This window comes from Typopeltis vanoorti, chromosome 14 (assembly GCF_054136105.1).
Source record: "Typopeltis vanoorti isolate ZY-2024b chromosome 14, IOZ_Tvanoo_1.0, whole genome shotgun sequence".
NCBI classification, from domain to species: Eukaryota; Metazoa; Arthropoda; class Arachnida; order Uropygi; family Thelyphonidae; genus Typopeltis; species Typopeltis vanoorti.
The window spans coordinates 73,881,652-73,896,340 of record NC_143562.1 but is presented as its reverse complement, the minus strand read 5'-3'; the positions used below and the strand labels follow the sequence as shown (position 1 = coordinate 73,896,340).

General features: G+C 36.6%; 1 protein-coding gene across 2 annotated transcripts in view; it reads right to left on the bottom strand.

Moving 5' to 3' along the window:
* Window positions 1-14,689, bottom strand: part of LOC150099665 (phospholipid phosphatase 1-like) — a 137,902-nt gene that overhangs the window by 96,975 nt on the left and 26,238 nt on the right. For both annotated transcript variants that reach the window (XM_090404376.1, XM_090404375.1), the window contains exon 2: window positions 12,827-12,981. In XM_090404376.1, the coding sequence (XP_090260502.1) occupies window positions 12,827-12,981 (155 nt within the window). The remainder of the gene's footprint in view (window positions 1-12,826; window positions 12,982-14,689) is intronic.

Here is a 14,689-nt window from a genome sequence, read left to right as displayed (position 1 = left end):
AGAAGAACACACTAGATTCAGGTCAAATAGAGGCTGTCACTGTCAGGGTACCCACTTGGCAATGTATTTCTTTTTTTTTTTTTTTTGCATGGCAAGGAATGAATCACTTGCCTAACAAGAATATAATTTCTTGACAAAGTTTCATTTCAAACCAAGTGAAAAAACTTTCAACTATCTCTGACCCATAGTATTTTGATAATAAGGTGAAACACCTTTTCACTACTTGGATATGAAAAATATATGATTTCTGCATTAATTCAAATTTTGGTATCTCTTCTGGGTCTGTCTCCTCCTGATGAGATCCCAATAAAGGTCAACACAATTCTGGGTAATGTTCCTTCACACAATGCATGACAATATACCTTCTGAAAGGAAGTGTTGCATTATGGGATACTAGGCAACTGATACGAAGTTATCGGTTTCCATATACAAATAGCCTAGTCATGAAGATATTTCACATGCAAACTGTCTACTTACACCTAGATAAAGGATTAAACAAAATTATAGCAATCCTCCAAGGAGTCCAAAGACTCATCGTGGAAGGGCACCTATTCTACAACTCTCTATCTCTATCACTCAATCCACCAACTACAGCGAACTGCATCATCTACACCAACGGCATCTACTGTCCACCATTATCACTAGTATTTTCATAGAATCACAAACATCCATGTCCACGGTGAGATTTGAATCCACAGCCTTTTGTCTGGAAAGCAGATACTCTAACCACTTGGCCAACCAGGCTGATAATATTTCGAAATTTCTTGGCAAATTTAATTTCATTTCTAACCAAATGAAAAAACTTTCAACTTTTTATGGACCCTCTCAGACATATCCTCATCTTCTTGTAAACCAAGTGACCAATCTGTACAGAGTTGTCCATATTCATTTGACCTGATCAAATCCTATACAAGGAATCATAATCTCTTTGCTTCTGCAGGTTCAAGGTCCTCAATCATTGCCATAATCTGTTCTGATGTTCTTACAATTTTAGCAATGTGACTCCTAAACATTAAACTGGTGGCTTCACTCACTCATATAGTCCACTGAGATTCTCCTACAAGACTACATCTGCTCTGCTCATAGTTCTTCCCAAGTCCATCATCAGCAAACAGCTGCATATCTCCAGTTAAGTGTCCCAATATCATTAACATACAAATTAGACAATAATGGCTCTGAAACAGACCTGTGGTAGTCTGCTAGTGATCTTCCTCTTTTGTGATAACCCTTTCCCTATGCACAATCCACTCATACCTATCTCACAGTCAATCTCTTATCCAATCATAACTGTTTCAGTTTAGTTAGCAGCTTGTTATGTAGCAATCTATCAAAGGCCTTTGAAAAATCCACGTATACCACATCGTATGAATCTTCTTTATCCAATTCTTCACCTTGTTGTAATACATAAGCAGAATGCAAAAACATGAGCTTCCCTTAACAAACTTATGCTGGCCATCATAGAGAATACCATTATTATCAACCCAATCCTGAATCTTCGTCCTCACCAGTCTCTCTAACAACTTAACAAGTTCAGACTAACTGGCCTATAATTTGTAGCTATGCTTCGGTCTTATCTCTCCCCTCCTCCTTTGTGAAGCAGAACAATTTTTCCACTCCTGTGGAGCTTCCCTGTTGCAAGGCTGTCAGTCATGTCAAACAGGTGTGCTAAGGTTTCTGTTAATTCCCTAGAACTTCCTCATATACAGTACCTCCTGCTCATAATCAATCCATCCTCCACTATATCCTCTACACTCCAGATTCTCATGATGTCAACTTCATGAAGATAAAATACCCTGATAAACTGTTCATTGAATACTTAAACTATATCCTCTACATCCGTTACTAATCTTCCGCTGTCATTAATTAACATAATTCTCCAATAGTCATTCTTTCTTCTACTTGTCACATATCTTGTGTAGCTTCCAGATTTCCATTTAATCCCTTCATTCATCCATTTTACTCCTACCTTATTCAGCCTTTTTGCCTTTAGAATACATCAGCAGCTCTGAAGTTCCACATATATCCCTTTCTTGCCTAGCTATAACCCAGGTGATAACTTTATAGTCACTATTGCCAAATGGGAGAAGGTTAGACACTCCATTCACAATCACATTCACTGATGATATAACCAGATCTAAGACTATTAACCCTCATATGCTCTCCATTACATATTGATGTCCCTTAAGAATACGAGAAATTCCTCCTCATTCCCTGATGCTATCTCTTCATTCCAATCAACATTGCCATAATTAAAATGATCCATAATGATCACTTTTATCTTGCTCACTAATCCAAGTTGCCAATATATTTCTTTGTCCTCATTCTCTACATTCCCCGGTTTCTATAGAAACAATCAATTAAATATCTCATCTTATCAACCTCCATTTCATACCATACTGCTTCAAAATCGCTGTCACTATTTCCCTCTCATATCTCAACTTCTGCAGACATAATTCCCCCACTATCATCAGCAAAACATTCTCCTTCCCTTCCTATCCTCATGAAAAACATCATATGATTCCATTTCTATTCCCATCAGGATATCATGCTCATCCCACCATGTTTCACTTAAATTCAATCACAATGCAACAATTTCATCTCCCTTATTTCTGATATTCCTAGCATTTGTAAATAAGCATAACAGTTCATTCCTTGGTCTCTAACCCCCCCCCCATCTGAGACTTCTCCACACATGCTCCTGTCTTCTCCCCCTTTTGTCCCATCTATCGTCCCAGACTCAACTACTACGTATGCATCCCATTTCTGGGCTGACCACTTCCTGAATCCACTCTCCTAAAAGCATGTCTCCATGACCTCACTGGCCAGCCCCATTTCCCTTCCAATTTGCATTCTTGTTCTCTGTCTCATCTCTCACTCCCATTCAAAATCACTTCTCTTGTATTGCATACCTCCATACCATATGTGTCACTTTTCTAGCTTGCATTTTATACTCCTCTATAACAACTTCTGCTATGCCACTTGCCTAATTTCACTATTTGTTAGTTTCACTCCTACCTTATTCATCTGCACTTCATCTCTTCCCTTACCTCTGACAATCAATACCCAGATCTTCACACATTGCTTCTTGGAGTGACTGAAATCCTCTAGTCTTTCCCAGCATAGGCATATGAGATAGATTACATCACATCACATCCTCTGCATCCAAAAAAACGTGATGTGCTTTTCAAGACATTATTTCTCATGTGCAACTCCTAACACTGTACATAACTTAAATCTATCCTACCTTAGAATGTTGTTCTCACATGTGTAGTGCACCAAAAATCCTCTCTAAAAATGCTTGTTGCTGTACAGAAGAGGGCAATTTAGTTAACTAGAGACCTTCACTCTTACTCAACCTGGCCATTTCCTCACAGACATTGTTCCTGCCCTGTGCCTCTACTGAGGTATTTTTTCATGGTTACTGTTCCACTGAATTGGCTGATACCAATCCTCCACTTTCTCCCTCATAAACACACACAGCAGCTCCAAAACAACAAGCTAAACAATTTTTCATCCTCCTCTTTCACTGTATTCTGGAATGGTTTTACCCACACAGTTTCCCCTAATGACTACAACCTTCAGTTGTTCAAAACTCCCACACACACGGCACAGATGTGCTACAGAGGTTTCGCACCCTCTTGCATATGTGATAAAAAGTACATAAAAATTATACGTACAATATTAATATACCACAGAATTCATTAATAATAATTCTTTACATTTATTTCAAATTGACTTTACATTACTCCACTAAATATTCAACACATACTACAAATGATCTCTACTAACTGACTGCTTGATGATGGGCTAGCAGTTGATAGTTATCATCCAGTGACCAGTAAAATATCGTGTGGGCATATATCGGTTGTGTCCTAATATATTAACACACAATCAACATATACAGTGAATGACTGATTCTTAGGAATAAATGGAACCAAAAAAAAAACATTGCAGTAAGAGAGCTTCATATAGTATATTCTATCCATATCTATATAATTTCTTTAAAGAATATGAAGAAAATGCTTTCATTTTCAAGAAAATATGCATGATAAAATAATCTGTAAACGATGCTTTGATTTAAAAAAACCCTTCAAAAATTTAGCCAAAATAATAATAATAAACAAAAATGTCTTTTTTGGCAACCTGTTCTCAAAAAACACAAATTTCATCTACGGAATCACAGTTCATTAACTTGAACAGTGCCACACCCTTGGTGTGGCGCTGTTCAAGTTAATGAACCGTGACTTCCATATAACAGAAAGTCAGTTTTGGTGGATGAACTTCTTCAGTCATTTTCAGAGTTGCGTGGAGGATCAGAATTGCTCATTATTTATGGAGGAACTATGCCAAGAAACTGATCTCTCTCTCTCTCTCTCTCTCTCTTGATGTAAACATCAGTGTGCAACAAATGGGGAGAAAAATTATTTTGGATATCTGATGTGGAGAGGATACAATTCCTGACATTTCTGAAATCAGGAAAGGATCAAGTCAAGTTCTTCTTGAACAAAGAATAAAACTGTAACTCTTTTGATTCCTGGATAAATGCACATGGCTCAATGAGAATAAATTTTAAAACAAGCCTTGAATAACTTGTTATAGTCAGGGTCACATGACCATGTTCGTGTGCCTCATCAACAATTTCCTTCAAATACGCATCCCAAGTTTATGCATGCATATATATATATATATTAAGGATACCAAGTAATTTTATAAACTTGGTTTTTTAACTCCTTCTCCCAAGTAAGCAAAACAGTTAAGTTTGCGCATGAACGTAGTTCAAGTCTAAAGGTAGTGCAACATCAGGGCAACTCTTTGTAAAGGTGGGTAAAGCTCTGATCACTATTCTTAGTATTTCCCATAATGTAAAACACATCTCACTAAGAGGTGTATACTGTTATACATTATGGGTGTGGGGGAGGGGTCACTACCCAGACTGGTTTCAACCTTTTTTGAGGTCTCCTCTCAACTTTACCTATACAAGTTACTACAAGGTGCTTTTACTTTGAATAAGAAACTCTGGATGAGATAAAGATGTGAAAAATTTTTTACCTTGAGGATAATATATATTAAGGACTCCTTAATAAATTAATATATATTAAGGAGTTGCCCTGGTGTTGCACTACCTTTAGACTTGAACTACGGTCAGGTGCAAACTTAACTGTTTTGCTTACTTGGGAGAAGGAGTAAAAAAATCAAGTTTATAAAATTATTGGTATCCTTAATATATACTATCCCCAAGGTAAAAAACTTTTCACACACACACACACACACACATATAGATCCCATACACGAGAGGTCAAGAGACCCATAAGTACATCAGTGTCTTGTGTGAGGTGCAGATGAGGACTGAGATAGAAGTTTATTGATGCTTTTTTTTTTTTTTTGAAGAGCTGCAAGGTGTAATTATTGTTTGGGATAGTTCATGAGGAAGGCTGTTCCAAAGGACAGAGGTGGATGGAATAAAAGAAGATGAATAGGAGGAGGTTCAGTGTGTTTGTAGTTGCACAGTAAAGAGATGCTGGGTAGCAACAGAAAGTGGAGGAATGATGGTTGCCAATTCACTGGTGCAGTGACCATGGAAGTATCTGTAGAACAGACCCAGTGCTGAAATACTGCACTAGAGACTGGAATGAATTTGTAAGGGTGGGATCATCAATGAGCCTAATTGCTCACCTCTAGACAACATCAAAGATTTTAAGGGAGGTTTTCAGTGCACCACCCCAAACATGTAAGCAGTATTTTAAGCATGGGCAGATTTTGGATTCATATAGTTAAGAGTTGGTTGGATGCAAAATAGCATTTTGAATGAAAGAGATGAGTAGTTTCTTGGATGCCAAGGAGGCTACTGATGTGATGTGTTTATGCTGGGAGAGACTCGAGGTAAACAGTCCAAAAGAGATATCTGATCTTGTCTAGTGATTCAAGATCCATTGATGCAAATTCTTCACTCAGATCTGGGATTTTGTCTTCAAAGAAGTCTTTGGAAAGAGACTGGGGAAGCTCATCCACATCGGATATCACCTCAACACTAACATTTACTCCAAATTGTGCTACTTTTTTCAGTTTCTTTCTTTTTTTTTTTTTTTATTCTGTTCAGCAGGTAAGAACCTTTCAAAATAGGACACACACAATCTAGGACCACAAACATTTCCATGCTGCTACCAATCTAGCCGGTTGGCCGAGCAGTTAGTGTGTGCACTCTCCTGCCAAAAGGCTGCAAGTTCGAATCCTGCATGGGCATGGATGTTTGCAATTGTCTGTGGAAATACTAACAGTGGTGGCAGGCAGTAGATGGTGTTGGTGGAGTGAGTAGTGGAGACAGAGAACTGTAGATTAGGTGTCCTCCATTGATGAATCTTTGGACTCCCTGGAGGTATAATAATAATAATTCTCCTACACTTTGCTAATGTCATCTACAGCATCTCTGATATAATGCTTTCAGAATGTTAACTTGTCTTCTCTATCACTTGCCAATAAAAAACAAAAGTTCAAATGTGAGCTTATGGTACATTATCATGAAGTTTGTGATGACATACTGATCTGTTGGTTGAATCAATGAGGTGGAGTTCAGGGACAAAATTTTCACTTTTTTGAATTCTAGGAAAATACCCAAGGTTAAGATATGAACTTTTTTTTTTTTTTTAAATGTGTGATTTCCAACCCATAAAAGGTTATAAACCTATAGTATATTTTGTATCATTGGTATGCCAAGGATTTTTTCAAACTTTTTTGAACCACTTTAGGCCTCCAATAATCAGGGCGGTGGTCTCACACCAGATGATGAAATTCATATCCACCTAAAGACAGTCACAAACACCCATGCTCATGGTGGATTCTAACCTGCAACCTGTTGGTTGGGGAGTGGGTATGCTAACTACTTGGCCAACCAGACTGGCAAAACTAATACATTATCAACAAACAGGACAGCCTCCTCCTTCACAAAGTTCCTAGCCTGAAGAACTTTGTGAAGAACTAAAAAGTGAAAATTTATTCTTTTTCTCTGACTAATTGGCAACAAAACACAAATCTTTAAATATGCAAAAAAAAAAAGTGGGTCAAAATTTGGTGTGTGTGAAAAAAAAATATAATGAGTGCACATGCACATTTTATCATCATCATCAAATTCCTGCCATGTACCATCAAAGGGTGTACAGGATATGACAGTACTACATGAAAAAATTACAACATTACTAACTTCCTGTCTACAATTTTCCTCCAAATCAGTCTGTTACTTATCAAGACTCAAACATTATCAGATCTTATATTTCTATCATCTAATGCACTTTGTACCATATCAATCCACCTATATCTTGGTCTTCCTCTGGGTCGTTTTGCTGCCAACCTGGCAGAGAACACTTGTTTTGCTAATCTTTCTTCGCCCATTCTGTTTAAGTGACCATACCACCTGAGATTAGCTCTGCTAACGCATTCCTGGATACTGACAATGTCAAGTTCTTTCCTAATATCCTCATTTTTAATATATTGCCATTGATGCCATCTGTTCATGCCTATAATCTTTCTCAGGACTCTCATATCTGTGGTCTCTAGTCTTTGGTCAAGTGTTTTACTTCTGACCCAGAAGTAAAACAGATCAATAAGTTAAAAGTGGTTTGAACAATGTCTTGTATACAGCTAATTTAGTGTTCCGACTAATTTCTCTCTTATTCCATATGAATTTATTCAATTGACTTCCCACCATACCAGCTTTGCTGATTCTGTTGTCTATTTCTATATTTAATTTACCATCTTCAGTAAAAATCGTGCCTAAATAGCTGAAATGTTTTACTTGTTCCACAGGTTCTCCATTCGCAACACAGTTGACATTTTCAATGATTCTGCCTATTTTCATTGTCTTTGTCTTTTTATTGCTGACCTTCATACCATATCTATTACAACAGCTATTCAATTTAGTCAGAGAATCTTGCAGACTTGTAGCGGATTTATTTAGAAGTATAACATCATCCGCATAAAGCAAAGAGCTGACATTAACATCTCCAATTTTGATATCAGGTTTAATACCACATTCCTTCATAATGTGATCCATATAGATAATGAATAACAGAGGGGATAATGTACATCCTTGTCTCACACCAGATTTAACATTAAATCATCTTCCTGTACTTCCTTCAATTCGAACTGCTGACTTACAACTCAAATAAAGACTAAGTATTGCTTGATATAATGTCCCATTGACACCATATAACTGCAGCGTATTGAATAGCTTCTCTCTTGGAACCTTGTCATATGCCTTTTCCAGATCGACAAAACTTAAATACAGATCTTTGTTATATTCCCATGATTTCTCGACTATTTGTCGTAAAGTGAAGATCTGATCCTGACAGCCTCTATTTGGCCTGAATCCAGCTTGTTCTTCACCAAGCTTTCCTTCCACAATTCTTCTCAACCGTTTCTCAAGTATACTTGCATAGATCTTGCCAGGAACACTAAGTAGGGAAATACCTCTGTAATTCTCACATGCAGTTTTATTTCCCTTTTTATATATGGGTACTATGAGAGCTCTACTCCAATCATCAGGAATTCGTCCCTCTGTCCAGGCTTTCTGAACTATGCAGTGCAGCCACTGTAAGACTCTTATACCACCATACTTCAGCATTTCTGGTCGAATATCATCTACTCCTGCTGCCTTTCCACATTTCAAGCCTTTGATGGCTTTTTCTACTTCAAGTATGGATATGTATTCCTGACTGCATGCCTGGTCAGTGTTTTTTACCACTGTGCTGTTATCACTGCTTGTTTCATTTAGCAGTTTTTCAAAGTAATTACTCCATACTTCAAGGATACCCTTTTCTCCTGTTTTCATGTCACCTTTATCATCTCTAACTCCTTTTACAGCACTCTTTCCTCCATTTCTAAGCTTCTTCAACAACCTCCAGAATATCTTACCACCTTCTTGATATTTATTTTCTATATTCTTGCCAAAGTCCTCTCATGACTTTTGTTTAGCTAGTTTTACAGTGTTTCACTTTCTTACCTTTGTCTCTGTATTCTCTAAGAGCACAAGCTGACTTATTTGCCAGGAACTTTTGATATGCTTTCTTCTTTTCCTTCACTGCCTCTTTAACTTCCTATGTCCACCATGGAGTTCTGATTTTTCTATGCTTGCAGACAACCTCACCGCATGCCTCTGTAGCTGAATCAATCAGGGCTTTCTTCAAGGCTTGCCACTGAATCTCCAAGGTTTGGTTCCTGTTCTCAAACTCATTTTTTTTTTCAATAATCTTTGTGCATTTTAGTCTACAGTTCACATCTGAGAGCTGCTCAACTTCTATTCGTTTTAACACTTTCTTACATGTTATTCTTTTCAATATAACATTCAATTTTATCCTGCTCAAAACTAAATAGTTATCACTTCCAATTTCAAATCTTCTGTACACTCTGGTGTCCTGCACCAGGGAAAAAACATCACTATCAACAATAACATAGTCAATGAGACTTTTCTTTTTACTTGCCTCTTCTCTTCATGTGAATTTGTGCACATTTTTATGTTGGAACATGGTGTTAGTAATAACCAGTCCATGTCCTGAGCAGAAATCCAACAGATATTTGACATTATTATTTGCTTTACTCTTTTCTCCAAATTTTTCCAAAATATTTTTGTATGCCTCACAATCATTTCCTACTCTGCTATTTAGATCCCCAACAAGGACCAACTTTTCCATTTTCATTGTGTCAGTTGCTTTTTCTAAAGCCTCAAAAAATTCCTCTACTTCTACTTTAGTAGAGCCTTCTGTGGGACCATAGGTACAAATAAGTCTCATTGTTCAGTTCCCCATTCTCATATTCACCCACATTACTCTACTTGAGACTGACTGCCATTCAAGAAGATTAGCTTCGTATTTTGTGTTGAATACTATGGCTACTTCTTCTTTTCCTTGATTGTCATTGCCTGAATATAACATTTTGTATTTATTGCTCAGAAAGATCTCACCAGTTTTTGTCTTTTTTGTTTCAGTCACCCCTATTATGTCGATCTGGTACTTATCTAATTTCTCAGCTAGCTCCATTTCTTTGCCATTCAGGCTTCTTATGGCGATAGTACTGATCTTTAACTCTAGTGATGTTGAGTTCGGGTGTGTTTTCAGATTTGTTGCAGTAACTGACTTTTCGCTGTTCGCCCTGGTTCTCTGGCGAAAACAACGGGGACCTTGTTTAACTGGGCGACATCCCAGCCGGCATGATATTTTGTCATGTTGTACCATCATTTTTTATTTTGGTTTAACCAATAAGAATACAATTTGGTCAGCTAAATTCCAAATTGCCTGCCCATCCTCATTCGTTCAGTATTCAAGTAGATACCCAACAGAGTGCACCACGAGAAGGTAAGGATTGGACATTAGGTCAGAAGCTCTGGTCGGTTCTCCACATTTACTTTATGGCATGATATTTTGCAAGTTCAGTTTTCTTTCTTTTTTTTTTATTTATTTATTATTACTATATGACACTTCCAAGGACTAATCACAGGAGGGGTACTTCACTCTACACAGTCCACTGTCTACATTACCTGAACTTCCACTCACAAAAATGATGCAATTTATCAATTACACATACATCATCTACTGTCACTAATGGTATTTTTTTTTGTCTGTAAACTGTGTGTGTGTGTGTTAGGATGAAAAACTCTGCTTCTTCCATATGAAACTGGCTAACATATTGTTAAGTTCTGAATTTAACTAAAAATTAATTAATTTACGTTTCCTTCAGACTTAACATGCATTTACAATTTTGAACATATATTGACATATCAGATGTGCTAAATTACTTGTGACTTACCAGAAACATTACTAAATTGAGGTTATTTATCCATTATTCATGTTGTAATATAAATATTGTGAATTGTCTGTGATTTCAGCTATGTTATTTTTGTGTAAATGCTTGTAAATTTGTTGGGAGAAAAGTTAATCGGATTAGGTGCAGATGGCCAGAAGCTGAACATGTGAAACAAGTATGCATGCACCGAGTAAGGCAAGCGTGCATCCCCCCCCCCCACACACACATTGAGGAGCACGCTAGGGGAGTGTGTGGTGGTACGTACTGGAAGATGTAGGGTGACTCAGGCAAAGGGGAGGGGAAAAGCAGTGACGTAGAAAGAAAGGATGGCGCATGATTTAAATAAGGTAGCAGTGCATAAAAGAAGGCTTTTTGTCGATTTTTTCGCTTGGTTTTGGAACCTCTTGGCAGCACTTCTCGCCCCATGCTTCGACGAGGTCATCGAGACAATGACTGAAGGAGCATGCTGTGATATTCATGAAAGCTTGCCGGTCAACGCTTAGCCCAGTGGAAGGCAGATTCCAATTCCCCAGGAAATAGCTGAGCCAGTTGACGAGAAAACAAAGGGCAATTACTTTCGGCGGCAGAGAATGTCCTGTCCGGACCACCAGTGGATCACTACAGATAACATAGAATGAGCCAGGAATCAAGAAGAGAAAGTTCAGTCGTGATGAATGAGATGGCCAAGAATAGTCCCCCAGCAAAGTGGTAATGTAAACCCTATGTTTTGTTAAATAACTGTGTTATGGGAGAAAGCTTGTAAACTTAGGAAGGACATTAAGTTTTTTTGAGGTTATTAATTATGCTCAGGACTTTAGAGATAGTTAGATTTTGAAGTAGTGATAAAATATGAATTTTTGAAGGAATTAATGCCGAAGCACGTGGAGGTTACTTTGTGATTTGATAAGTGAATAATAATCCTTAGCCTTGAAGTGTATAAAAGTGCATGGCTGTTCATAGATAGAATTGCATACTTGAATTGATGTGTGATGCATGCTATGAGAAATTTAGAAGGTTTTGATTATTATATTCATTCTTTGATATTAGTAAAATTATATGTCGGTGTTTGTTTATAATGTGTAAATGTCTGAATTGAAATTAAATGTTCTTTTCTTTAAGTTTAACTAGTGACTTGCCTGATTTTTATTTCTATTGCACCTTCTCATAAAATTCGAACCACAGCGGGAGATAAATTGTTAGGGAAGCTTGACTGCAAAATAAGCTTAAGTGATTTAAGATAGTGTACTAAATTGAGTTCTGGTTCCTTGATTTTGCACTGTTCAATAATCTAGGATTCAGGGTGGCACAGTATAATATAAATTTTCCTTGAATCTGAACAAGGAATCAGAACCAGTGCTGAAACATAAGGGATCGGCATTGTCCAGTAGTAAACTTTTTGTCTTCATAATCCATGTGCACCATACTTAAGAGTGAATAATGGCCCTAAGTGAATCTTAAGATGGATAGAAAGATAGAGCGTATTATTTAGACAAAACTAAGCTAAAGAGATTTAAGAAGAGAATTAAGTAAGAGTTATTCAAAGAAAATAAGTAAAAGTAATTAAAGTAAATAATAAATTAAATAATATATTTAAAATAACAACATTATAACATTATCAACTGAAGAAATCCAGAGAAAGATTCCTCTCATCAAGATGAGAAACAAAATTGGGTCTTTTCCAACTGAAGGGTGTTCTTCTAGTTATGTTATAGAGGTGTTTAAAGTGGATGTACCATTTTGTTCCCCCTCCAAATAAATACTTGTTGTTAATAATCACAATGAAATTTTGCTTCTTTGAAACTGGAATGGGAAAAAAATGCATCTCTGAAGGATATGATATTTTTTATGCATTTCAGAGAAAAATCATGATAATGCAAATGTCATGGTGAGTTGTATAACATTAGTGGGCACCCACTATTACAATGCTGTGGACATTTGCTCAGAAGAAAATCATTCTGTTTCGATTTTTTTAAATTACAAATTATCATTAAAAACTCACTGTATAAAGTAATAACATTTATCTCTTTGAGTTACTTACCAGAATTATTGGTGAAATAAATGTAACACCCAATAAAAATTGTATGCTAATTGTATCTCCAGTGAATGGCTTCTGAATAGTTGGATCGCTACAGTTGAAACCTAATCCACTGACTGGTACATATCCTGAGTTACCAACAATAATTATGCACAAAGCTAAATAAAAAACAGAAATACAAATATCTGTAAAGCAGATTATTACAAGTATTATTGTTATTCTTACTACTATGAAATCTCAAAATGCATCTATGGAGATCTACTAATCATATATCTCAATTATCTTGTAGCACTGAAACACTGATAACACACATTCACACTTTACTATTCTCTACATTAAAAAAAAAAATCTTATTTATCACACATAAACAAACACTATACAGGGAATGTGCTTTATTCACGACAAAACCATTTAAACAATTTTTAGGTGAAAATTTCCCTCAGCTTTTATTGCCAGAGTACTGATCAAAACTGAGTCTCTTGTAAATAAAGTTTTTAATGTTTTCTAACAGTCCTCGAAGATTTCTTTTTCTCACTTCATTTCTTAAATTCCTGACAAAATATCTAAACTAATTTTTTCATCATTAAAAACATAGGTGGTCCATGAGTCACTGACTCCATGAAGGTCTTCTACTAATAATAATATCAAAGCATTATATATTTTTTTCTCTTATCAGATTTTATGACAAATAAAATTTTCATACTTTTTCTTAAAAATTTCCTCTTTTTGTGATTGTTAAAGATAATGAAATTTTGTTGTCACATTATATACTAGAACTCTATATGAAATGCAAGCCTTCTGATGACCAGTCTCGTTTGCTTATGCTGCCATTCTCTACAAAAAACACTAAAGTTTTGTAAATATTACTTAGCTTTATTTTACTGGAGGGCACAAAGAGCTTCCTCCAGTATTCCTAGTTAAATTTAATAATGGTAGGTTCAACAGTCTAAATTTCTATAGTAGACAAACAAACCTAACAAGTGGCAATTTATTAGTTATTATTATTTTATTATTATTCGTGACACCTCCAAGTGGTCTGAAGACTCATCGCAGGAGGACACCTACTATACAACTGTCTCCACCACACCACTGAACCTCTACTACCAATCGTCTGCATCAACACCATCGACTGCCCACCACCACCACAACTAGTATTTTTTGTCTGTAAATTGCATGTGTTCTGAAGGGCCAATTTGTCTGTATGCAGGATGAAAAACTCGAGTTTCTGGGAGAAAAAACCCTGCTACCTACCTCAAGGGCAGCAACATGTATCTCAATCTACATCCGAGTAAACAGGCACCAAGTAATCGTGTGCATGTACATAAAATTCCAGAACAAAAACATAACTCAAGTGACTGAGCACTGTGTAAAAGTGCACATTATTATTAAACCTCCATGGAGTCAAAAGACTCATTGTAAGGTTCCACTATTACACACACAGTTCAAGATACCATGCGTTAAATATGTTTACTGCATCTGCACTCACCACATTCTCAAGCAATGCATTCCAATCGCTTACCACTCTCCATGCAAAAAACTTGTTCTTCACTCCTTGCACACACACAGCTTCCAGGGATGACCTCTTGATCTCTTCCTATCTTCATCCATTCTATGCAAAAGCTCTCCCACATTAATCTGGTAATAACCCCTTAATAGATGACGTCTTGATCATATCCTCTTTCCTCCTTCTTCCACCAATTTCTGCAAATGGAATTTTCCCAGTCTGTCTTCATACTCAACATTCCAGAAACCCGAAAATACCACATTAGTCAATTGTCTCTGAACCTTTTCCGACACATCTTTTTGAAAACCAGGTGACCAAATCTGTGCACAGTAATCCATATGTGGCCTGATTCAAGTTTCAAA